The sequence below is a fragment of the Megalopta genalis genome, chromosome 5 (genome assembly GCF_051020955.1).
Source record: "Megalopta genalis isolate 19385.01 chromosome 5, iyMegGena1_principal, whole genome shotgun sequence".
Lineage (NCBI taxonomy): Eukaryota > Metazoa > Arthropoda > Insecta > Hymenoptera > Halictidae > Megalopta > Megalopta genalis.
The window spans coordinates 24,789,411-24,814,822 of NC_135017.1; the positions used below are offsets into that span (position 1 = coordinate 24,789,411).

The 25,412-nt window shown below is 40.7% G+C and overlaps 1 protein-coding gene across 3 annotated transcripts in view; it reads left to right on the forward strand.

The window, feature by feature from the left end:
- Positions 1–25,412, forward strand: part of stumps (DBB domain-containing protein stumps) — a 119,272-nt gene that overhangs the window by 88,776 nt on the left and 5,084 nt on the right. For 2 of the 3 annotated variants that reach the window (XM_076521738.1, XM_033476542.2), the window contains exons 6-13: positions 18,523–18,682; positions 19,681–20,068; positions 20,979–21,275; positions 21,379–21,514; positions 22,788–22,799; positions 22,966–23,156; positions 24,412–24,484; positions 24,611–24,919. In XM_076521738.1, coding sequence (XP_076377853.1) covers positions 18,523–18,682; positions 19,681–20,068; positions 20,979–21,275; positions 21,379–21,514; positions 22,788–22,799; positions 22,966–23,156; positions 24,412–24,484; positions 24,611–24,919 — 1,566 coding nt within the window. The remainder of the gene's footprint in view (positions 1–18,522; positions 18,683–19,680; positions 20,069–20,978; positions 21,276–21,378; positions 21,515–22,787; positions 22,800–22,965; positions 23,157–24,411; positions 24,485–24,610; positions 24,920–25,412) is intronic. The other variant, XM_076521739.1, reaches the window with a different exon arrangement.

Sequence of the window (25,412 nt, forward strand, 5' to 3'; positions counted from 1 at the left end):
CGGTCATTTTGACCGGCTTGGTAGGTTTAGTGTTAAAAGTACAATTTCAAAAGCACCGTTAGGACACTCCTATAAATTAACCTTTGTCACATTTATGCATTTGTGATAAAATCGAAGAGGTGAAATTCCGAGCAATGAAGATATCGTCGCATTCGCGGGACAGTAAAAATTTGAATGAGCTGCAAGAATAAACAGATTATTTATTCTTAAACAAATTGTGATATCCAAATTTTCATTGGTTTTTATTTTATCATTTTCTCAGTTATATTTCTTATACACAGAAAGAGGACAAAATAAAATAAAAATACTCAATTAAAGTGAACGATAATATCAAGAAATAAAAGCTACATAGAATTGAATGCATGATTTTTTCCATCGCAATGAAGCTGAATGATGCATCGCTACGTTCTCCATCCATTTATTCAAATCTTCGAAAGAAGTACAGTAAATTCTCCCTAATTTTCCTTCGGCTTGTTTTTTTACGATTATTTGATTACTTGCACCTCGTTTTTATAATTGTTGACAATCGGCAACCACAAGAACGAGCCGCGAGGCTCGAATAATCGTACCTCCTCTTCCCAAATTGTCCATTTCTGTCTACAAGCTGCAGTAAAATTGGAGGAGAATTAACCGTAGCACAGATCTTCGTTCGAATTCTGTTTCTTATAATTAACCCGACGAATATTTATTTTTACGCTGCGTCTAATAATTACCAGTCATAAAAGCGACAGACCGTGTCGATTCAACAAAACGAAATACGAATTAAATTCTCGCGATCTTAATTAACGTTATTGAATAAAGACGGTTCGAATGGTCGTTAGACGCGAAAGACAATGCGCGGGGAAGTCTTGTCTGGCGCGTTCCGGCGCCCCTTTAATTGCATAAATTCGCCGGCAGGTATTAACGTGTCCATTCGAAGCCAATTAATAGGGCCCGCGAAAAGGCGAAGCGGCCGGCGCTAATTGTGTTTGTGGAATTACAGATGGCCGGCCCGCGGGACCATTAAAATTAATAACAGCGCCCGCGTTAGGGAAAGAGAGGCAAACAGAGCGGCCGTTCGGTCTAATTGCGAGCGTAACACGTGTTACACAATCATTAGCACCCGTACGACCGTCCCGCGCGATACATTTCGATCTCGTTACCTGGTCGCAATTAGGCGAGGACTATACTCCGGCACAACCGCGGGCACAAAGGCAAACGAATCGGTGAATGGCGGGACCGCGCGCGTGTCGCGGCGCGTCGGAAGCCGTGCAATTAGTCATATTTAGCAACGTCGAGAGATATGAATCGCGGTTTCGCGGAACGGACAGACGAAAGAGAGAAAGACCGTGGGCCGCGGGTGCAGTTGCAACGCGATGCAACGCGACGGAGCGATGCGCGGGGGTGCCTTTTCCCAAATGAGTTGACCGTGGTTAGCAGCTTCGGACGGTTTTTTTGGAGATCAGCACTTTTGTGTTTTCGAGATTGCTGAAATTATTATACAGCGGAGCCTCTTTTGTGTAAACATGTATTTCTGTAATATTCTGATGCCAAAACGTTCTATTATTTGAAAATTTTATTCGATCACATAACGAATAATATACAATATAAATAACCTTCGATAACAGAATATTGTAAAATTAAATGTTCGGCTAAGAGAGTCTCTGCTGTATTATTAGAAATGCGAAATTCAAAGTGGAAAATCAGATAGCACTGACGCAAGCGTTGCTCTGATCTTATTTTTGGAAAAATCAGTCATTTTCACAATTATAATCGATATTACCAATTAGCAAATTCATTGGAAACTGTCCTTTCGCGGTCTGTACATATGCATTTCGAAAATTGCATTTTGGACCACGAATAATAAATTGCCTAATATACATGTATAATAATACTTTGCCTAATACACGTGTATAATAATAAATTGCCTAACACACGTGTATACTAATAAATTGTCCAATATACATTTATAATAATAGACTGTCTAATATAGATGTACTGCATAATAATAAATTGTCGTATACACATGTGTAATAATAAAGTATCCAATATAAATGTATACTGACACACATGTACTACTAATAATTACTAATAATTGTACAATATACATTTATAATTATAGACTGTCTAATATAAATGTATTGCATAATAATAAACTGTCGTATACACATGTGTAATTATAAATTGTCCAATATAAATGTATACTAATTATTGTCCAATACACATTTGTAATGATAGACTGTCTAATATAAATGTATTGCATAATAACAAAGTGTCATATAGTCATGTGTAATAAATAGTCTGTCCAATATAAATGTCTAATAATAGACTGTCCAATATAAATGTATAATAAATAAACTGTCCAATATAAATGTGTAATAATAGACCGTATAATACAAATATACATATAGTAATAAACAGTCCAACACAAATATATAGTAACAAACAATCTAATACAAATATATAGTACTAAACAGTCTAACATACCTGTACAACAATAAATTGTCTAATATGCATGCACTTACAATAATAAATCGTCGTGGAAATGTACACGCCATATGCAGTGCAGCAGCATTTCGCCGCTACGTACTTTGAAAATTGCATTTTGACCGTCGTTGTGGGATATGGACGGGTCTCGCGTTCCTGAGGGATCGTTTACAGGCATGCTCGCGTGTGAATTATGTCGTTCCCGGGAAAATTTGCTTCGCACCGACGCAAACCGATTCTCGCCTATCGCTTCGGTGTATTCGTCGGGCCGACCTCTTTCCGCCACTACGTGTCCCGCACGTGCAAACCCAGCTTTCCCGAAATCGTTGACTCACTTCGTCGTTTTATAGTCGAATCGATACCGGCGACACAGTTTCGTTCCGACCGGATTGTCTTTCTTTGTAGTCTCGCTGCAACGAATCGGCTCGATGATACCGGGTTGACGTGTCCCGATGCCTGGATACCTGAATTTCAGTGCAACTCTCTCTCTCTCTCGATGCGATGGATCACTTTTGCGCGATCGTGCGATCCACTTGTGCAAATAGACAATTTCGGCGCGTGTATCGTTTATTGCTACGGAATTAGTTCTGTTTACACGCTGTGCGTGACGGGAAAATATTGACTGGAGATCGAGGCGCATTCGATGCGAGCTAACAACCATGATCGTGATCAACATTCCTGCGCAGAACATTCGCCCCTTTCTCGTACCTAATAATTTATTCTGTCATTGTCGTGTATTTGAATACCGTTCGTGTCGGCAAAATTTTCCAATTTGAATCAACCCTTAAACGAATTATGGCGACCGCGGTGCCCCAATTTTAAACAAATCTATTATTAATGTATGTTAATGTAATTATATGTATACAAGTCCATGCATCCCCTTTGTCATACTCTGACGAATCTGACACGTGGCGATTTCTAGTAATAACCTGTTAAATATGAGTGCTATTCCGTTCTTTTTAGTCTAACACGATTTGTTGTCATCGCTATTTAAACATTTAAGTAAATGTATACTCACGTGGAATATAAATTGCCTTCTTTTTTTCGTAGAAGGTATTACAATCGAAAAACTTTTAATCATTGTAACTACGAAGAAAATGATACGGCAAGGGGTTGACACGTCAAAGTTGTACTGATTCAACGTAAATTTATTTGCACTTACTTTATTTGGAAGTATATTTGAAATATATTATATATATAAATAATATAATAAATATATAAAAAATAATATAAAAAAGATAATAATATAATATAATGTATAATATATATATACATATATTATTAGCATATTATATTAGTATATTATAATATATTATTATAGTATATTTTATTAGTATATTTGAAGTATATTTGGGAGTATATGTATATTTATTGAAACTGGCAGTCATATTGGCAATTCGATTAAGGGTTGAAAGATAAACTAAACAGTAGATCACTGCATTCCGGTACCGATGTACTCAATAACAATTGAGTGATGTTGCTAAAGATTCTTGATGTTTTTCATGCCAGAATTTTTAGTCAATCGATTTTCTACTCTTTTCTTGTCGATTCAGCAATTCCTTTATTACCATAGATCTCGGATACCACTTTCTTCATAAACTTGACATAACCTCACACTGAAACAACGAATTAGACTCGTAACAAATATTCCATACATAATATACTGAATATGAATATTATATACTTCAAAGACGAAACAAAGTTTGATTCTTCCGTTATAAAAATTAGGAATGAGAAGAAATGGAGACGTACAAGAACCGGAAGTTATCTCTGTTTAACCCTAGGACGCTTAAGATACTCGAAGGATTAAAAAAAATTGTTTCTTTCTGTTCGAAGTTTATTTATTTATACGATACTGTTAAATAATACGTGTAGGTACCTATCAATGCAAAAAGATAAAATATAAAGAATGTATAAAAGAACATCGATATAACAAAAACACAAATTTAAATTTCCGTGGACATTTCTTGACCAAAGAGTTTTCCTCGAAGAATATTAAATGACATTTTCATCGAACGCTACATTATTTCTCCACGATCGCTGCTTTTACGTTCAGACACGAGTAATCGAGGTCCTACAATTATTCGGTGGAATATCGAGCGATTTGAAACGGCGATCAACTGGTTCGCGCAGCATATGTTCCTACATGCCATAAACGCGCAAGAAGACGCTAATAGCCATTGCTCTTGGGACCTTAAGACGATTATTCTCTGTTCGGTCACTCGGCCTCTGGAACGATTCTCTGACCCCTCGTTCCCTCCCCGCCTCTGATGACTCTCTCTCTCTCTCTCTCTCTCTCTCTCTCTCTCTCTCCTCTCTCTCCCTCTCTCTCTCCCTCTCTCCCTCTCTCTTTCTTTCTCCCTCTCTCTTTCTTTCTTTCTCTCTCTCTTTCTCTCTTTCTCTCTTTCTCTCTTTCTCTCTTTCTCTCTCTCTCTCTCTCTCTCTCTCTCTCTCTCTCGCTCACTCTCTAATTTGAGAGGCCCAATTTCTGTATTAGAGGGTACGCTAGGGTCGAGCAGCGGCCGTAAACGGATTACTATCGCGTTACATACCGGCTGTCAAATAAAATATTCGTCCGGCTGTCCGCGCAAGCGCGCCGAGACGCTTTTAGGGCGCTTATCTAAGTTCAAGGTAACAACAGCGGGCTTGTCCTACTTGTACACCCTGGTTCCGGAGAAATATACGACTCCTGTGACCTGAAAAACCGTGACCCATTATGCCAGAAGCCGGAGAGAACGCCGAACGTTCGGCGCTCCTAATGAGACGCTTCGACCCGATGGAAAACGCTGAACGATTTCGGATCTCGAATATTCTTTAATCGCGCCCGTTTGCGACTTCGAATAGGGTCGAGCGATTATCGGTTTTAAATTGAGAAATTATGAGAATCAAATCATTTGCACCGGAACCTTTTAATTAACCCTGCAGAGAAATCCGACATGTGAAACTTCGCGAAGGATTACAAAACCGGACGTACAATGGGGGACAAAGGTTTTCGTACACTCGAAATGTAGGAATAGATGCAACAATATTTATTATATTAATTGTATTATATTTATAATATTAATTTTATTATATTTTTATATAATACTAATTTTTTATATTACAATTATATTATATTAATTATATTCGAACTATACATAATATTTATAGCAACAAGTGAGCAGAAAGGAACGACAATAACGTCGCTTAGCAACACGAAATGAATTGAAGTTCACGCGACCGAAAGATATTTTATGAAATGATGTAGCAATTTTTAATTGTATCTCGCAGACGCCATTCGAGCGCAGATGGTTGTAACACACTTCTCGACTTTAAACGCTCATGAATATGATACCACGAACCTAATTTTTCTATGATATTGTAGCATCCACTTTTCTCTTCTTTTATTGTATTTCCTTCATCTTCGTAATAAAGGGTTTTGATCCATAGTAATAATAATAATAATAATAATAATAATAATAACATAAGAATTCTTTTAAAAAATGATACAGCAATTTTTGAAGATGCCACAGGGTCGCCGTTCGAGAGCAACGGGTCAACAATAATCGATATTGGCTCGTGTGAAATATTTCGCGCAGAGACAACGACGAATTTATAGCGCACGTTCTTTAAGCATCGATCCGCGAGCAGTTTACGAAAAGCACATTAGACGTCAATTAGGGTGCCATAAAGCTCGACGGACACTTCGACTGCGAAATATCGGCGACACGTGACGGCTTAACGAATGTGGCACGAACCGAAATTGAAGGAAAGCGTTCGTCCTCGACGAAACGAAACTGTCGTCGATATAATACTCTGACGCAACTATTTAGCCATTGTTTCGGATTCATCGTACGCGCCCGGGAGCGATCTCTATGCTTATATTTCTATGGAAGGGAACGCTTACGAACGGAAGCAATATAACGCAATTGGCGGCCATTAAAAACCGGCTAGAGCCTTTGGTTCTCACCGTGAAGACACCGCCGCGTTCGTGCACGTTTTACGGGTTTCCTTGTGTGTTTATATTTTGTATCCTCCGGAGCTTAGGAAACAATCTTCTCCTAGACGTTTAAGTTTCCCTCGAAGAGCCCGAACGAATCTTCTTGCTATTTATAAACGAACGGGAGGCCGTTAACGATCAATCCCGTCGTGAGATCACAATTCACGAAATAAAGATAGGAACGGTTGGTAAAACCGATTAAATCCGCGAACGGAGACACGGTGGCGCGTCAACGGCCGACAAGCCGCGCATACAAAAATCAGTGTTGCGCGGTCCGTGACGTTCGCGTGCGAAAAAAGAAAAAATACGCCAGCGCAGTACGTCAAAACGTCTCGAAACTGTTACCGAACCGGCTCGCAGCTGCGGTAATAGAGGCGCGTGAAAGGAAGCCGCCTAAAACCGACCTCGCTGCTGGAATTTCGATGAAATTCTTCGTGAATGGGGGCCCTGTTCAAGGTTTTTCGTTGAGAAAATCTCGAAACCGACGTGCTTCCACGTAAAGTGCGGCCCGAGCTTTCGTCTACGGGGCCTTTGTGACTCAGCATTCGCGACGAGCCACACGAGCGTTGCTACAATTTCGAGAAGTAAGTCGGAAAATCCGTCGAGTGTTCCCATATAGAAACTGACAGATCTTCCGCGATGCGTCCAGAATCGGGCATCGTTTAAGTAAATGTCCACTTAAACGATTATTTAGAGAATTATTTGTTATTCGGGAGTTGAAATAAAATACAATACAATTATATAGATCTAAATAAATTATTCAAGATAATGGTATTTATTTCGTATTTATAAATGCAATTTCAATTGTTACTCATTCATTATCATTTAATCGCTTATTACTCATTGTTTAGTCGACACAACGCGTCGAGCATACGTCATAGTTAGAAAGAAAGACGCAAGTTCGTCGATAACAATAACAAATGGAATTTAATATTTATTACACGATAAACGATAAGGAAACAAAAGTTCCTTATTATTTGATTCTCATCTAAATTCGTTTAATTTGCAAAACAAATGTACGAAATATCCGTTGTATAATATGCAACAGACGAAAGAGAAGGGAACATATTATTTTCAAATAAGAAATAATAAATAAATTAGTTTGTGCAATTATTTAAACGATTCTTCAATCAAGTAAAATATGTAATCGTTACTTGCAAATAAAATATTAATATAATTTGTAATTTATTGATTATTATTGATTTAAATTAATAATAATAATTGTAATAATAATTTTAATTTAATATAAAATTTGCCCAACTCTGGATGCAACAGTGCAGCATCAATGTTTCTGTCTCCAAAAGATCGAATTAAAATCAAATAAACCCAATTGCAAACTTGATTCTATAAATAATACAGTACGTGACGAATACTTTTTTTTTCATTTTTCACGACTCCAGAATCCGGTAACACAGCCGAAAGGATGTTTGGTTAGCGATTACTCTGTCACCCTTATTTGCTTAGGTTCCGCGCATATCTACGATACTTTATCAGCTTGATAACAATAATAGCAAGAATCGACGCATCTGCGCCTAGAGAACACCCATTCGAACCATCCACCGTTTAAGATTACAATCTCTTCGCAAAGCGATACACGAGTTTCGCCGTGCGCGCGACTCTTCCCCAATTAAGCCAATTAATGTTTAATTAGCCCACCCTGCGATCGGAACAATGCACGGTGTCTCGGCGTCCGCGGCACTTCCTTTATCCGCGACCATATTGGGCGCCGCTCGTTACTTCGAGTCGTCTAATTAATTCGACGTTGATTAACAATCCGTCGGGGATTGTTCTTCGACTTGTTACACCCTCCGAGCGAACGCGATCCCGAGAGAAAAAGCCGCGTACGCGGAACGAAATCAAGATCGAAGTACGCGAAAATGGACGCGGTTACTCGAAACGCGTTCTTCTGCGAGCCTTTCGCGAACACGATCGAGTTAAGAAACATTCCTCGTTAACACGGATGTTTTGCAGTACTTGTCTTCGGATGCGGCGTGCTTTCCGAGTATAGCATTAAATATAAAATGGTAATAATTGGTCTGCGCTTTTTATGCAAAAAGCGATCGATGCAATTTTATGATAAAGATGATTAGCGGCAATTTATAAGCGAGTCAATTGAAATAATTTAAGACCGTCGGTGTACTGTTTTTCAGCTGTTCGAATGATTAAAAGAGGAATTTTAATGTATGTCTAGCACCTTTTACTTGCAATTGATGCAGAATATTTTTATTTTCCATAAAGGTCCGCAGACTGGTAATAATAAATAATAGATTCTTTCAGAGATTGACCATTTTTTAATTTTAGTCGAAATCAGTGTTTAGGTATAATATTGAACTGACATATGTGCAAAATCAGCATTTATTGCTGATTCCGTCGACGCTGTCTTTCAACCTTTCAAATTTTCTAACTTCCGATCATAGTATAAAATATAATACAATAATAAAAATAAATAATGCATTCTTCCAGTGGCTCGCACGGAATGAGAAAGACCATTTTTTAATTGTAGCGTACAGTAAAAATCGATGTTCAGCTGAGATATGCTGTGGCGCCGTCTCTCAATCGTCCGTCAAATTTTCTAGCTTCCGATCATAGTATAAAATATAAAACAATAATAAAAATAAATAATGCATTCTTCCAGTGTCTCGCACGAAATGAAAAGGGCCATTTTTTGATCGTAGCCTACAGTAAAAATCGATGTTCAGCTGAGATATGCCGTGGCGCCGTCTCTCAAACGTCCGTCAAATTTTCTAGCTTCCGATCATAGTATAAAATATAAAACAATAATAAAAATAAATAATGCATTCTTCCAGTGTCTCGCACGAAATGAAAAGGGCCATTTTTTGATCGTAGCCTACAGTAAAAATCGATGTTCAGCTGAGATATGCCGTGGCGCCGTCTCTCAATCGTCCGTCAAATTTTCTTGCCTGCGAGCAACCGATACGTGGAACTCGAGCGCTCAAGAACTATAATAAATACCGGCTGTCACCGCTGGTTTTTTTTCAGCCCGCGAGGTTCTAGGCGAGGTGCGGAATAATTCATCCCGCTCGTGCGAATTTCAAATCGTTTCCGACGAACGCGCCGGCCCCGAATCCCGCGAATCGTCGACGGACATTACGTTTCCCGGTCGCGTGCCATTTTTCGCGGTGTCGCGGGTCCGCGCGCGCGGTTCACAGGCTGGACCACGTGGATCTGCCCGAAAATATTCGAACGTCGCGACTGCGCGTAGGAGGCCGTTGTTCGGCGCGCATGCGTCCGAGTTCCCCGAACCGCATCATCCGAAACAACCCTCGAGGATGTTCAGTGACGAGGCGCGCCGCGCTCCAGCCGGACGTTGTTTTTTTGTTCGGATGTTTCCATGAACTCCTCCGATCTGCTCCCGACGCTTTAATATTCAATCTATGTCGCGAGCTTTTCCTGTCGCATTTCACGATTTAATTGTCGCGTCGCTGGCCGTGTAGCGTCGATTTTTACCACTGGTGAACTGTATCGATCGGGGTGCGACATGGGCTTCGCGAAGTGCTCGTGCTGAACTTTGGTTTGGAAATTATTTTGGAATCACGCCGATCGGCGCTCGGGAACATGAAGATCAAGGAGGAGAACCATTATGCCAAGCGGAGCATGGAATATTTTGGTAATTTCGTCTTTCGTCATTTTTTTCTTTTAGCGATTTCGGACCGCTGCGATCTCGTCCGATAATTCTAGCAATTTGCGCGATGCCCAAGATTTATGCAATTTATTGCAGTTGCATACAATTTATTACAGTTGCCTACAATTTATTACAATTGCCCACAATTTATTACAAACGCATACAATTCATTACAGATGTATAAAGTTTATTAAAGATGCATACAATTTATTATATATGCATAAAATTAATTACACATGCATAAAAGTTATTACATATGCATAAAATTTATTACACTTGCGCGAGATTTTTTTACATATTTATTACAGGTGCGCATGATTTGTTACAGACGCGTGCGAAATCGTCAAAGATAGTCTTTATTTAATTCAAGGAATTAAATGTTGGGTGTAGATTTTATTGGAAAATGTGTCGATCACAAATATTTTTTACGAAATAATGTACCGTGTTGTTTTTATGTACGATCTATATTATATAATGGCTTACGTCATTTGGCAGCATAGAGAAGCACAATCTCGGCAATCAATTTACGGCTCAATTAAGCGAAATTCCGCAGCGCCGAAATGGCAACGCGATTGTTTACAAATGTGCTCCAGTGTTCCATATATCGTTTTAAGGGCGGCTAACGCTGATTACAATAAATATATCCGACATCGGTGTACGACAATAGGCTGATTAAAAATTATAATCCCTCCGTGACGTCCTCTCGTGTCGCCAACCACGAACAATTAACAAATGCGTCGCTAATGAGCTTGCAGTCGATGCGACATTAAACCCGAAAGAAAAAGAAAGAATTACTTTATTAATATTATAAAAGAATTAATTTTAAAGAATTAATTATTTACCAGTAGTTCAAATATTGTCAGATAACACCAAATAGGACAATTCTATATACGCATATTTAAAATATAAAAAATTTTACAATAAAATATTTTAATTTTACTTTTTTATATTTTAAGTAAAAATATGAAATTTTTCAATTTTATCGAACCCCGTAAATATAAATGTCACTCGTTTCTTCTAAATCGAGATGCGAAATTTGAGTGTTCTATCGTCAAACTCTAATAAATGTAGACGTATAAGAAATCAAAATTGTCTCTACTGTATTAAATTATTACGAACGAGGAAGCGTCGATCAACTGCGAAACATTTCGTAGCGCGAAGGTCTAAAGCGGCGATCCATTAATAGATGAAACGAAGGTCTCGTAAAAAAACAAATGAAAAAAGAGATACGAACAGGCGTCCCGGCGCGATTTTAATGAAATGCAACCGGGTAGCCGCGGGGGATGAAAGCGGGGGAAGAGCGTCCCCTGGGGATTATTTATAAAGCGTCCTTCGAGAATTCCACGAGGTAGGCATTTTCGTGCATTCGAAAGCGCGCGTTGTGTCGTGTCCTGATGCACCCGATGCGCAGGATATGCAGTATGCTAATCGTATGCGGGCTCCCTCGGCGCTTGCCACGCGGCGAATACAAATGGGGCCCAGCTGCCGCCATCTTTGCGGCGTCCTAGCCTCTTCTCGTCTCCGTGCCGTCGTTCAAATCTAAATATTTTCTCTACTGGCGTTTTCCGTTCGTAACATCTTACTACGAACGCCTTCGTCACCAGACTAGGCAAACACATACACGAAAACTCACAGAAAATCACGATTATTATTAACCATCGAACCTCTTCTGCGAACATTCGCCTCGCGCGGATATATATTTACACGATAACAGCAATAATTTTCTTTCTGAAAATGTCTTTTCGTCAACTGCGATTGGCGAACTGCAATCTGTATGCATTTAAAATACCGGAGAATATTCTGCGAAAAGAAATCGATGATCCGAATTCACTGTTGCTGCGAGAACTATGTATTTAATACAAAGTAATAGTTAATTATATTATATTTATAATCGATGAAGGAAACACAATTTCACATGGAATTATAGTATTTCATTCAATTAAATTGTAACTGCAAGGCAAAGTTCTATGACGTAAATTACTTTTTTAACAGTCTTACCTCTTGGGATCTTAATAAAGTCAAGAAATTATAACGGTTAATGGTTAACCATTATAAGGTAGACATTGCAAGTTAATAGTGCAATTATGATACACTTTTTAATAATGCAATTATGGTATACTTTTTAATAATACAATTATGATATACTATATTAACAATATAAGTTGAATAAATTTTATTAATAATACAAGTATGATACACGTTTTAAACATTTGCGCCAAATGCTTAAAATGTTAATTATAAAACATTGATCATAGTTTCTTAACGTTCACTGTAAATTCATTTGTACAGTAAATTCTCCCTAATTGACGCTCAGATTGTACAAAAGAATGGACAATTTGAGAAGAGGACATACGATTATTCGAACTTTGCGGCTCGTTTTTATACTTCTTGACAATCCAATAACTATAGTAACTATAAAGCCGCAGGGCTCGAATAATCGAATCTCCTCTTCCCAAATCGTCCATTTCTGTCTCCAAGCCGAGCGTCGATTAGGGAGAATTTACTGTTGCGATGGCACGTCCCACGAACGAAATCCAAAACAAACGGAGTCCCAGGCGCTGGCCAATTGAAATTCGCGGCTCGTCCAGCTTAATTATGGGCATCGTTTGATTTCTGAGTCTGTACGTGAAAACAATGACGCCAATGACCGGCGGTGGGGCGTCTCGAATTCGACGATGGGCATTCTACCGTGTTCAGTTCGCGTCGAATCGATCAGTCGTCGAGGATCGATCGAACGCGACGTTTTGAATTTTTGCTCGCCCGTGGTCCCCGCGGCCTGTTTAAACGAGTAACGACGAGTGAACATGTAGATCGTTTCTGGACGGGTAGGGGACGCAGGATCACTCGAGGTGCGAACTCGCGAATAAATCGCGGCGCGCAAGGATGGTCGAGAAGTTCGTCCCCCAGAAAAATATGGCGAACACGTGCGAAACGCCTCGTTCCCGGCGCCGGAACCGGCCGAACTTTTTGGATTTGTCCAACGTCACCAGTGAGTGCCTCGTTTTCATCCGAATTTACGCCCATTTCTTTCGCCGTTTCGCCGGCTCTCGCACGGCGCGCTTTTTCCTCCGCGAAAGCTCCAGCAAAAACGGCGGACGCGAAAGTCCGCACGCGAAGATATACGTTCGCCGGTCTGGACGCGACCGTAATTCCTCGATTAATTTCCCTTGCTTGATGCGTTTTTACGAGAGATTGTAGATCGGTGTAACTACGCCGGTGATTACCGTGTTTTTAAACAGCTTTATTAAGACTCGGTGCATCCGGGGCGATAAATAAAAAAATACGCGCTTCCCGTTAAATGGGAACGGTCTCGCGGATAAAAGCGGCGCCAGTGGCGATTCGACGAAAATTGCGCTTCTAAAAATACGCGGAAACGCGTCTAGTTTTATTAAAGCAACTTCTCTTTTATTTACGATAAATTACGGAGATCCAAGCGGGCAGAATTACTTTCGGCGAAGTCAACCACGTGGAACGTTCGAACGTAGCTGTGTTTCATGTAATTATGGGCACTTTAAATGTACGCGACCCGTGTGCCTGCGATTAGTATTCCGTGCGCAGAGGATGGTTGCCGTCGTTCCATTTCGCAAATACAATTTTCCAGCGCGTTTCCTGTCGACCGGACTAGAACCGTATCACGAAGAGCACGGATAACGGCTCGCAGCTCGATTAGCTCTCGACTATTAATTCGGTATAAGGCCGGATGCGGCCGAAAACGGAAGCCACGCGCGTCACGTAGCGGCCGCAGGAGCCGACAAGATGGCGCCCGAGGAAACCAAACTCGGAACGGAGGATTTCTGTCGCCTCTGTCGCGACCTTTTCCAATTCGAGATTCCTTCGCCGTCTTTGTGCCGCGGATTTCAATTCGTCGTAAAATGCATCGCGCAACAACATTTGTTAACGAGAATACTAATCTTCCGACGCCGTAAAGCGTCCGCGAAACAATACCCGACGGAGCACTGCTTCTTTCCTGTTTACACATACGCACCCACATTTTGATTCTGTATATCTCTAGCTGGAAAATTATTTGCACCTACGAATCGTCTTTTAACCTTTGGACGGCTAACATTTTTTAGCATTTATGGCAGCCACGGCTAGATCCACTTAAATATTTACGATTAATTTTTATTCGAGTGTTATTAAAACCCCTTCGTTGAGCCAAACGTTATTAATTCTATTAGTTTGAATATTAATAATTAATAATTACATATGATTGTCAAAAAATTAGAATTTCGATGGAGTGTTCGTCTCTTCGGGTCCAAACGGACCCGGCGTCCGCCATCATAGGGTTAAAGTCGTAGAACGTGACTCACTCGGGTTTCTCGTCCTGTTTCAAAATGCTTCGTCCGCGTCTGTTGTGACTCGTGAACGAAAGAACTATCATCATTTGGACAGAAGGAACGTTTTCGTCGGCGCGCTCCTCGGATGGGAACCACGTGTTACGAACACGGAAACGCACCCTTCGGCTACAAGTCTTCTTCTATTCTTAACGACGCGTTTATTTGTTCGCGGTTTTCACGGAAAACCGTGGACGAACAGAATCGAGGGAGAAAATGGGAGTTTACCCCGTTCCCGGTTATTCTCGGAGCCGTGCACCCCGAAGAGACCGTGAACCTTTCTTTCCGCTCATAATTCCGCCCACGATTTCGATCTCAATGCTCCCGGGTAAACACATGTGTTCGGTATTTGTTGACTCGGTTGCGTTGCCACAAAAATATAGAAAATACGTAATGCAGTTCACAGGAAGCGTCCACAGTGGCGCCTTGTTCTCAAACGCGATGTCAGAGGACAATTTCTTTTAATTTTTCAAAACGATCTCGTCATTCTATTGTAATCTAATCTACCCTATCTTAAAGTAGAAGCTTCCAGCTTTCATTTAAACTAAGTTGCATAGAAATATTCTCATGAGAACATATCGCAAAATTCATCTGAACTTTTCGTTTTAATTCTCGTAAAGCCATGCTGTCAGAAGTCGATTTTTCCTAATTTTTCAAAACGATTTCATCATTCTATTGCAATCTAGTCTACTCCATCTTAAAGTAGACGCTTCCAGCTTTTATTCAAGCTAAATTGCATAAAAACAGCCCCGCGAGAATACATCTCAAAATTTATCTGAACTTTTCCTTTTAAATCTCGTAAATCCCATAATGTCAGAGATCGATTTCTTTTAATTTTTCAAAACGATCTCGTCATTCAATTGCAATCTAATCTACTCCATCTTAAAGTAGACGCTTCCAGCTTTTATTCAAGCTAAATTGCATAAAAACAGCCTTGCGAGAATACATCGCAAAATTCATCTGAACTTTTCCTTTTAAATCTCGTAAACCCCATAATGTCAGAGATCGATTTCTTTTAATTTTTCAAAACGATCTCGTCATTCTATTACAATCTAATCTACTCCATCTTAAAGTAGACGCTTCCAGCTTTTATCCGAGCTAAATTGCATAGAAATAGCCCCATGAGAACGTATCTCAAAATTCATTTGAACTGTCCCTATGAATTTGTTGTCGCACTTCCGTGTCTTTTCCAACGCGTCAGAGATCCGCGAACGGACTTTTTACACAACCTAATATGTAGTTTGAAGTGTACGGAAATAATAGGAGGGGTCCAACAGGTGTTCAAACATTCGTAGATAGAACGCTGTTATCGAGTTGTGAACGTTGCGACGGGTGGTTCGTTCGAAGAAGCAACGTCTTCGGAGATAACCGAGGTTTTCGGAGCGGTCTTGAATGGCAGTCGATAATGGGGAGAGTTCATTAAAGCGAAAAAAGAAGGAGCACGACTCTTTCCGGTTATTTTCGGCCGGGAGGGATCGTGAACCCTGGTGTATTCAGTCGGCGGCGGTTAGATATCGATATCGCCGACACAAAAGGCTCCGTTGTCCGGGAATGCACACGGTTACGGAAAACGAGCGACCCCATTAATTACGCCATTGTGCTCCCGATAAACTCGCGAGAACGGTCCGCGTCGCATCAGAACGTATAAACGAACGATGCGATTCTTTTTTCGCGCCTTTCGAGACGCTTCAAGGTTAGCGAGAAACGGTGACCTCGTCGTTTCAGAGATCAGGCACTTTTTCCGAGCTTGCGGTATCGGCTCCTTTAAACTTATTAACCCTAACATGATTAACCCCTTGCCATAATTTGACGAGTCTGACACGTGACGGAGATTTCTAGGAAGCACCTGCTAAGTATGAATATTATTCCGTTCTTTTAAGTCGAAGTAAAATTCTGTTCTCTTGTGTCATCGATATTTAAGCATTCGATCAAATGCAGGCATATAGAAAATATAAATTGTCTATTTTTCTTCTTAAAAGTTATTACAATCGAAAAACTTCTAATCACTGCAACTATGAAGAAAGTGGTATGGCAAGGGGTTAAGGAAGGGTCAAAATGTGTTCATGGAATTTTTAAATGTATTTTTGCTGTAACGATCTTCTTTTATAAATTTTGTATATTCTATTTTCGCATTAATTGGTACTTAAACGTATTATTGGGCAGTATCCTATAAATAAATATACCACCAATAGAAGAACGTTGTCATTTGAGCGAGTACGTCGTATCAGATTTGCCTGCAGAGTTTTGAAATTTATTAGAATTTTAAATCCATTCTCTGTTCGTGGAGTATTCAGCGCATTTTAAAACATTGTAATTTCATTTCACCCTTTGCAGTCGGAGCTATTTTAACTCAAAGTTCAAAAAATAGTCTTTCTGATCTTTAGTATTTCCACTTTACAAATTTTATATATAATATATAATATATTATATATAATAATATAATAATTATATATATATAAATATTATATTTGATATTTTATATATATATATATATATAATATTAAAATTATTTTCGAACGCGATGCGGCAGCTTTTAGTGGCGCCTTAGAGTCGCCACTCGACTTCAAAGGGTTAATACATATCAATATGTAATAAGTTTGCTAAATATCACCTCAATAAATACACTTCTCCTAATTCTAAAAATATAATAGATATAATTATAAAAATATAATCCTTTCAGCCTAACTTCCTTCTTCGCACTAGTACAACATGGTATTTTTTATGAGCGCAACGACTGCGTTATACGGTTTTGTTCAAATGTATCTGCTCGTTCGAATGAAATTATGCGTGTCGAGGCCAGGTCAGAAGGACCGCGGAGTGAATTTAATCCGGCCTCGGTCGGTTGTACGAAACCTCGGTATTCCGTATTCTGTCTCCGTCGTTTCCGACTTTCCGAAACACCAAAGCTCGGCCGGAGCTTCGCAGAAATTGCAGGGACTCGGGGAAAATTGTTCGCGCGCGATAGCCGCAGGGCAAGATGAGAGAATTCCATTGAAAATTGCCGGAACGTTCGAAGAAAAGGATTTTTTTCCTTGGGAGATCGCCGAGAAAATGGGCCGGCCAAGATTGCAATTCCGTTCGAGCAAAGTCGGCGGTTTAAAAGCGTGTTGCGGAAGAAATGCCTCCGCGTAATTCGTGCGCTCCAGCGATGCCACATTCTCGAATAACGAGGAACAAACGCATTAAAAGACCATTATTTTATTAGCCTCGCCGGGGAGGGGTACGGTCGCGTGTCTCGCGTCCCATTAAATGAAATTGAACTCGGGCTCCCCCGGTGGGGAAAACTAAAGCAAGGTGTGTCTTGCCGGTAATACGGTAATAGCTCGCGGAAATTAAGCGTGGGGCATTAATTAAAACATCGTGGACCTCCGTCGGCTAAACAGAAAGGGCATCGATCTGTTCAGGGTCGGTGCAGCTCACCCCTGCTGCACACGGTTTTATCGGTGCAAGCCTGCAACGATCTCGATTAACTTACGGGGGGCGTTCAGGCGAGAATCAACTGCCTGTAATTCTTCGAATACAATTTTGTAAATACGCGTATCCGCAGCATTTATCATGCCGATTCGAATTATGTGCAAATTATTTTGTCAATTAAATTGTTAGACAATAACAATTTTTTTTTCATGAAAATATTATCGGATCGAAAAATCCGTACCCAATTTTCACTCCAACTTCGTCTACACAAACTGCAGTAAAAATTTGAACTCGACAACTTAATTATTGTTCGAGTTATTTCTATTTCGGCGATAATTGTTGACGATTATTATTGAGTAATTTATGATGAATAATAAGTAATCGTTGCGCTGCTGAAATAATTATCACACGAAGATTAAAATAACTCGAACAATAATAAAGTTCTCCAGCTGAAATTTTTAACACTTTAATAAACGCATTTGCTATCGCATCTTCCTAATTTCATTAGGATCTGTGAAACGTAAAAATCTGGAGAAAGTAATTCATGTTATATATTACATATTACATAATATATTATATAATACATATATCAATCTTAATTTGACAGAATAAAATACTTTAATTTTATACAGTTTTTCACGTCGTCAGTGTGACAATTTTTTAACGTTATATTAATTTGTTTACAGGATCACGTTCAGCGTCAGGGGTGTCGAAGATCGACTCGCACCCTGAAGACGACGTGCTCTTCGTGTCCAGCAAAGACAGCGAGATCTCGAGCCTATGGGTGAATTATCTGACTGCCTGTTTCGAGCAGATCAGCAGGCAGCAAGGCCGGCCGCCATTCAAGTAATTACTATAAATTTAAATAAACTTCCCAATCCGACAATTTTCTATTTCATCTTCGGAGGAATTCACGTTTAATCTTTTTCGGACGAGGATTTTTCAAAGTGTTAAAAATATTTCTCTCAAACAACTGAAAATGTATACGTATTAACCCTCGGCATGCGGGCACCGGGTCTTTTGTGACCCGATGTATTTAAATGGCCACCTCATTAGTCAATTCTCGGCAATTAAATGAAATAAATGGCTGTTACACTGGGAATATCTTCAAAAATATGTTTGGAAAAATTGTTGAATAAAGCATAGAATTATTATAAAACATCGTCAATTGTATAATTATGAAAATTTTCCGCCGTCCAAGGGTTTAATACGGAAAATAAAAATTTAGCCTTCGCTAATGTAAATAGTATGTATCGAAGACTAAAGTAATGATAAAATTGAACAATATATTCTGATCGTTCGTTACGCACGTGCTCGAATTAAACAGGGTGTCCCAAAATTATGATACTTTCGGGAAATTAGGGGTTCCTGAGATCATTTGAAATAACTTCTTCCTCAGCGAAAATGCAATCCGCGGCTTCGTTTACGAGTTATCAACGAAAAACACTGGCCAATGAGAGGCGAGCTCGGCTAGCGCCGAGCCAACGAGCGGACGAAGCACAGTTCCGCCCATTGACTCAGCCAGCCGCGCGCCAGCTGATCTCGTCTCTCATTGGTCACTGTTTTTCCTTAATAACTCGCAAACGAAGCCGCGGATTGCATTTTCGCTGAGGAAAAAGTTACTTGAAATGACCTCAGGAACCCACCCCCTATTTCTCTGAAGTATCATAATCTTGGAATACCTTGTATGCTTGCAACTTCTGAAATAAGATCTGCAGTCCTGATGTCGTTGATACGTCGACGTTCATCCTCGAAAGATTAAAAGCTGAAGCTCTGCTCCATTGGACAGCAGTCGATCATTGTAAATTACAGAGACGATGCTAACCGGATACAAATCGTTTCAGGGTGCGTCACGTCACCGTCGAAGAAACGATTCCCTCAGGAACCGAGGACAGGATCAGAACAGCTCGTCTACAGATCGTGGTCGTGTGTCCAGTGCTATTGGAAAGGGTTCAAAGCCGACCAGAACATGCGACCAGCTTGGCCAGACACCTGGTCAGCGACAAGGTCCTGGCGATGATGCTGGGTGTCCACGACAGTCACATCAGCGACGCCCACAGGTCGATCCTGGTCTCGTACAATCAGTGGAGGAAATTCTTCGTGAAGGACCAGGACGAGACCTTCGTTGGCGAGCTGTTGGGTGCTGCGGTTGGTATCCTCGGCACTACGCCTCCGCCTGCTCTTAGAAGCGACAAGACTTCGTTCTCCGTTCATCCGAAGAAGGTCAAACTGGTGAGCGAAAATCTGTAATCTGTCCATTAACCTCGACGATAGTAGTAGGTTGTGTAACAAGTCCGTTCGTTGACCTCTGACACCTAGGAAAAGACAAGGAAAATTACACGAATTCAAGGCGACAGTTCAGATGAGTTTTGAGAGACGTTCTCGCGGGGCGATTTCTATGAAACTTAGCTTGAATGGAAGCTGAAAGTGTCTACTTTAAGACTGGGTAGATTAGATGACAATAGAATGATGAGATTGTTTTGAATAATTGAAAGAAATCGACCTCTGACATCGTGGGGCTACGAGATTTAAAAGGACAAATTCTGGTGAATTTTGAGATATGTTTTCGCGGGGCTATTTCTATGAAAATTAGCTTAAATGAAAGCTGAAAGTATCTACTTTAATATGGGGTAAATTATATTGCAATAAAATGACGAGGTCGTTTTGAAAAATTAAGAGGAATTGACCTCCGACATCATGGTGTTTACGAGATTTAAAAGGAAAAGTTCTAATGAATTTTGCGATGTGTTCTCGCGGGGCTATTTCTATCAAAATTAGCTTATATGAAAGCTGGAAGTGTCTACTTTAAGATGGAGTAGATTATATTCCAATAAAATGACGAGATCGTTTTGAAAAATTAAGAGGAATCGACCTCCGACATCATGGGGTTTACGAGAATCAAAACGAAAAATTTAGATGAATTTTTTATAAGATACGTTCCCGTAGAGCTATTTCCATGCAAGATAGCTTAAATGAAAGCTGGAAGCGTCTACTTTAAGACAAGATAGATTAGGATAAAATTGTATAATAACTTCTTGCATTTTCTAATAGTTTCTTAGAAAGTACCCTCGGGAATAATTTTAATTTGATGGAACCGATCGAAAGATAGGAGATCGAGTAACGAAGGGAAAATCATTTCCAGGGTCACAACAGGATAATAGCTCTATTGAACGACCCTCTGCGCCCGGAGGACAACGTGTCCGTGATCGTGGATCGCTGCGGGGAGGCGATCGATATCGCCCACGTGAAAAGAAGGAACCCGTACGCCCTGCAGTTCTCGATCCCGGAGAGATGCTTGGAGGTGTCGATGCTGGTCGGCGTCAGGATATCGAAGAACGGCTGTCCTCTGGGAGTGAGGCAGGTGAAGTGCGAGAGCAGGCTCAGGGAGCTCGACCAGATCCTCCGGGCCCACGACAATCCATTGGAGTTCATGTGTCAGGTAAAGATCGCGCTCGATCTAAGCAAACCGGCTGCACGTAAGAGGATCATCCTCGTCGATTGGATCTGACGGGATTACGATCTCGAATTAATTATGCTTGCAGACGTTCGGCTTCAATCCCAGTGACCGCGAGCAGCTGGACAACTGGATGGTCCACGCGTTTCAACGAAACGTGCCGCCGCACTTCAATCTTCTGTCCACCCCCAGTGGAGTGGTTTCCAATCAGAAGGTTCACTCCAGTGAGTTTCCTCGCGTTGCTCTACTTTCCATTACAATACAGACGTACAGTGGCGGACGAAAATACTACAGTGACCTACAAAAGTGTTCGTGCACCTTTTAAAATGCAATAACTATTTTAGAACTGAACTAAATAACTTGAATTTTCTTTCTTTAAATGATAGGGTGACTAGTCTACTAGACGACGACTGAAATGCTTTTTTATTTTTTATTTTGTTATTACTTGGAATGACAAAAAAATAAAGATCTTTCGTTTTTTAGCTTTTTTATCCGAGCCTATAACGAAAATTTAAAAAATGGCTTTTGTAGATCTCGGTAACTTATATGCATATTGAAAATTCCAAATAATAGCGAAATTAAAAACAAAAGCTTTTTAGCCATTGTCTAGAGAACTAGTCCCTCTGTCATCTAAAAAAAGTTCAGGACATTTTTTTAGTTCAGTTTTGAAAAATTTATTGTGTTTTAGAAGGTGTACGAACACTTTTGTGGGCCACTGTATCTTTCGACCGAGCCGTCTGTCGAACTGTTCTCGCGACATCGAGACACTAAAAGAAAATAAGAAAAAACGAAACGTAACTCGTTGTTCTGAACATTGATTGCTCTTCGGTGGATACCTTAATCGGTTTCGCAAGCTTGAAACTTTTTTCGCGTTTCGACGATGCGAATCGCCGCGATGAAGTTTTTAAAAAATATTTCGTAGTCCTATATTATTTCAACAAATTGTAGTAGGGCTTCAATTAGTGGAAATATAAATTTGGATTAAATTCAACACTAAAATTTTGATATTTTAAATCAGTTTTATTCAATCTATGCAAATTCATAGTTTTATAATTATTTACTGATTTTGGCTAGGTATAAAACCATTGATGATTATTTGATTGGTTTAAAAATTAGGGATAATGTTAATTTAATATGAGTAAATATAGTTTAAAAATAGCATTGTAAATTCAGGACTGCAAAATTTGGTAGTTTTATAAATTCGTATTGTTTGTCTACGTGACTAAGGTGTGTTTTTTTATAAGAACGATAAGAGTGAATCCATTTTTATTATAATTTACGCTTGTACGAAAGGAATTTATAATTTATAATTGCAACAAACTGAAAATAAAAGAAAGCTGAACATGCATCTGTAGATTTCAAAGCGAAACGATTAAAATTCATCGTCTTCAACTTATGCCCGCTACTGTACGTCTATATTCTGTTCTCCCATTGTACAAGGTTGCTATCTTCGGTTAAACTGAAATTTACCATATTTTATGTCGACTGCGCTCACAGGAAGACTCGTGGGTAAGGACATCGCCTCCCTCTCGAAAACTAGAATTTCCTCTTTGCTTGTACGGTAGTCTAAAGCATCAGAAATATTCGCGCTAATAAAAAAAAAATTTGTTTTAAAACGAAAAAGAAACGAGTGTAACATTATTTAGTAAGTGGTAATAATTTTCTGACGATCCAGGTCCCGAAGAGAATCCAACGTTGCTGCACTTCGCCGCCCGTTTCGGCCTCGAGAGGTTGGCCTGGCAGCTTCTGGAGTGTCCAGGCGGCGACATAGCATGCGACCTGAGGAACGTGACGGAGCTAACTCCGGCAGATCTCGCTGACCAGGCTGGACACGCGAGACTTGCTCACCAGCTTCGCGGCTACATGGTACAAAAACATCGCCTTTAAACAGACGTCACAGATTAGTCCCAATGGAACCCCGGTACTTCCGCGATATTTCTCTTTTCCTAATCGCCACTACTCGCTTCGACTGTGCTTTCCTCACCGCTAGACTACCACCAGAACCGTTCTAAGTACAATAATCGAGTAACGGCACTCGCCCGAGGTGGCTTCGCGCATTTTGCACCGATGGAGAAAAGTAAGCACTCGGCTCACATCGAGATCAAGCATCAACTTACCATTACCATTACCAACTTACTGTACAACTTAATTCGGCTGACTGAACTCTCTCTCTCTCTCTCTCTCTCACTCTCTGTCATTCTTTTTCTTTTTTCCTTTCTGTCTCTCTCTGTCACTCTTTTTCTCTTTTACTCTCTGTCGCTTTTTTTTCTCTTTTTCTCTCCAGCTCTTTTTTTCTCTGTCTCTCCTTTTCTCTCTGGCTCTCTTTTTTTCTCTGTCTCTCCTTTTCTCTTTGGCTCTCTTTCTCTCTGTCTCTCTTTTCCTCTCTGTCTCTCTGTCACTCTTTTTCTCTTTTCCTCTATGTCTCTCTTTTTCTCTTTTCCTCTTTTTCTCTTTTTCTCTCTGTCTCTCTTTTCCTCTCTGTCTCTCTGTCACTCTTTTTCTCTTTTCCTTTCTGTTTCTATGTTTCTCTTTTTCTCTCTGTCTCTTTTCCCCCTTTTTCTCTCTGTCTCTCCTTTCCTCTTTGGCTCTCTTTCTCTCTGTCTCTGCTTTCCTCTTTGGCTCTCTTTTTCTCTCTGCCTCTCTGTTTCTCTGCCACTCTTTCTCTCTTTGTCTCTTCTTTTCTCTATGGCTCTCTTTTTTTCTCTGTCATTCCTTTTCCCTTTTTCTCTCTGTCACTCTTTTCCTCTTTTTCTCTCTGTCTCTCTTTTTCTCTCTGTCACTTTTTTTTCTCTTTTTCTCTCTGGCTCTCTTTTTCTCTCTGTCTCTCCTTTTCTCTTTTTCTCTCTGTCTCTCTGTCACTCTTTTTCTCTTTTTCTCTCTGTCTCTTTTTCCCCCTTTCTCTTTCTATCTCTCTTTTTCTCTGTTTTTCTCTCTGTCCTTCTATCCATCTGTCCCTCTACCTCCCTCCGTCTCTCTCTCTCTCTCTTTCTCTCGCTGTCGACTAACTTCAGACAACCGTTCTCGATCGTGTAATTCAACCTGGACACACGTTCGGTATTCATCGAACTAACTGGTGTTTCGCTTCTGTGTTGCATGTTTCGGGCTCGGCCTTGAATCGCAGCAAATGAACGAGTTCACCAACATGTACAGCTACCTGAAGGTGATCAGCGAGACGGCCACCGATCAAGCGGCGAGTGAGTATCATCCCTCTTCTCACGACTATACGCTACAGCGGACCCGCTCTCGAGGGTTGACGATTTCGCTGCGTCGCCGATGTCGCGTTCCAAAGCGGCAGATCTGTAAGATCGGTGAATTTCCAGGCGCGGATCCAACAACGGCGAACACGAGCAACGAGGCCAGCAACGATAAGGAAGATTACTGTCGTCCACGACCACTGAGCGAGGCTTATTCAGTGCCACCGGCCGCAAGACCAATAACGTCTCTAATCTTGCCTGGCCAATTACCGGTAACCCCCGGCCCGACCACCACTAACCCCATCGAGGCTAATTACTCGATCGTACCGGCACCGACGCCGGTCCACGTCAGTCCCTCGACGCCAACGGCGCCGGCGAACACGCCGAACGGCCTCGAACTACCCCTTCAAGGCTACATGAAGATGCACCCAGCCGGTGAGTCGCCGACGACCGTTCCTCTCGATTGTTTCATTCATTCGATCGTTGATTTCAAGTCTAATGGGTCTGAAATAAATATGTATACTCTCGAAACTCTGCATTTAACCTGTAGCGGCACACGGTCGGCGACCGTAATAACCATAAAACTGTCCGCTTGCAGATGTCAAGGGGTCGACGGAGAGAAAACGTCCTTGACGTTTGCAAGAACCGGAAATTCCTTTGTCTCTTTATTTTTTATCACTGCCAGATGTACCGCATGCCTGGTCGCGGAGAAAGCCGCCGGCCGCGTACCGCTACCTGGCCGAACGGCCAGCGCGCTCCTACAGCGAGGGTTCATCGATGGCTGTCTCCCCCGCCAAACTAAACGGGGGTAAAAGAAGACAGCGAGTCCCTCCGTTCTACGCGAGGGACTCCGCGGCGAGGCCCGCCGTAGCGAAACGGTTTGAGGGCTCAGCAAAACTAAACTGAAAAGTACCGACTGACTCCAAAA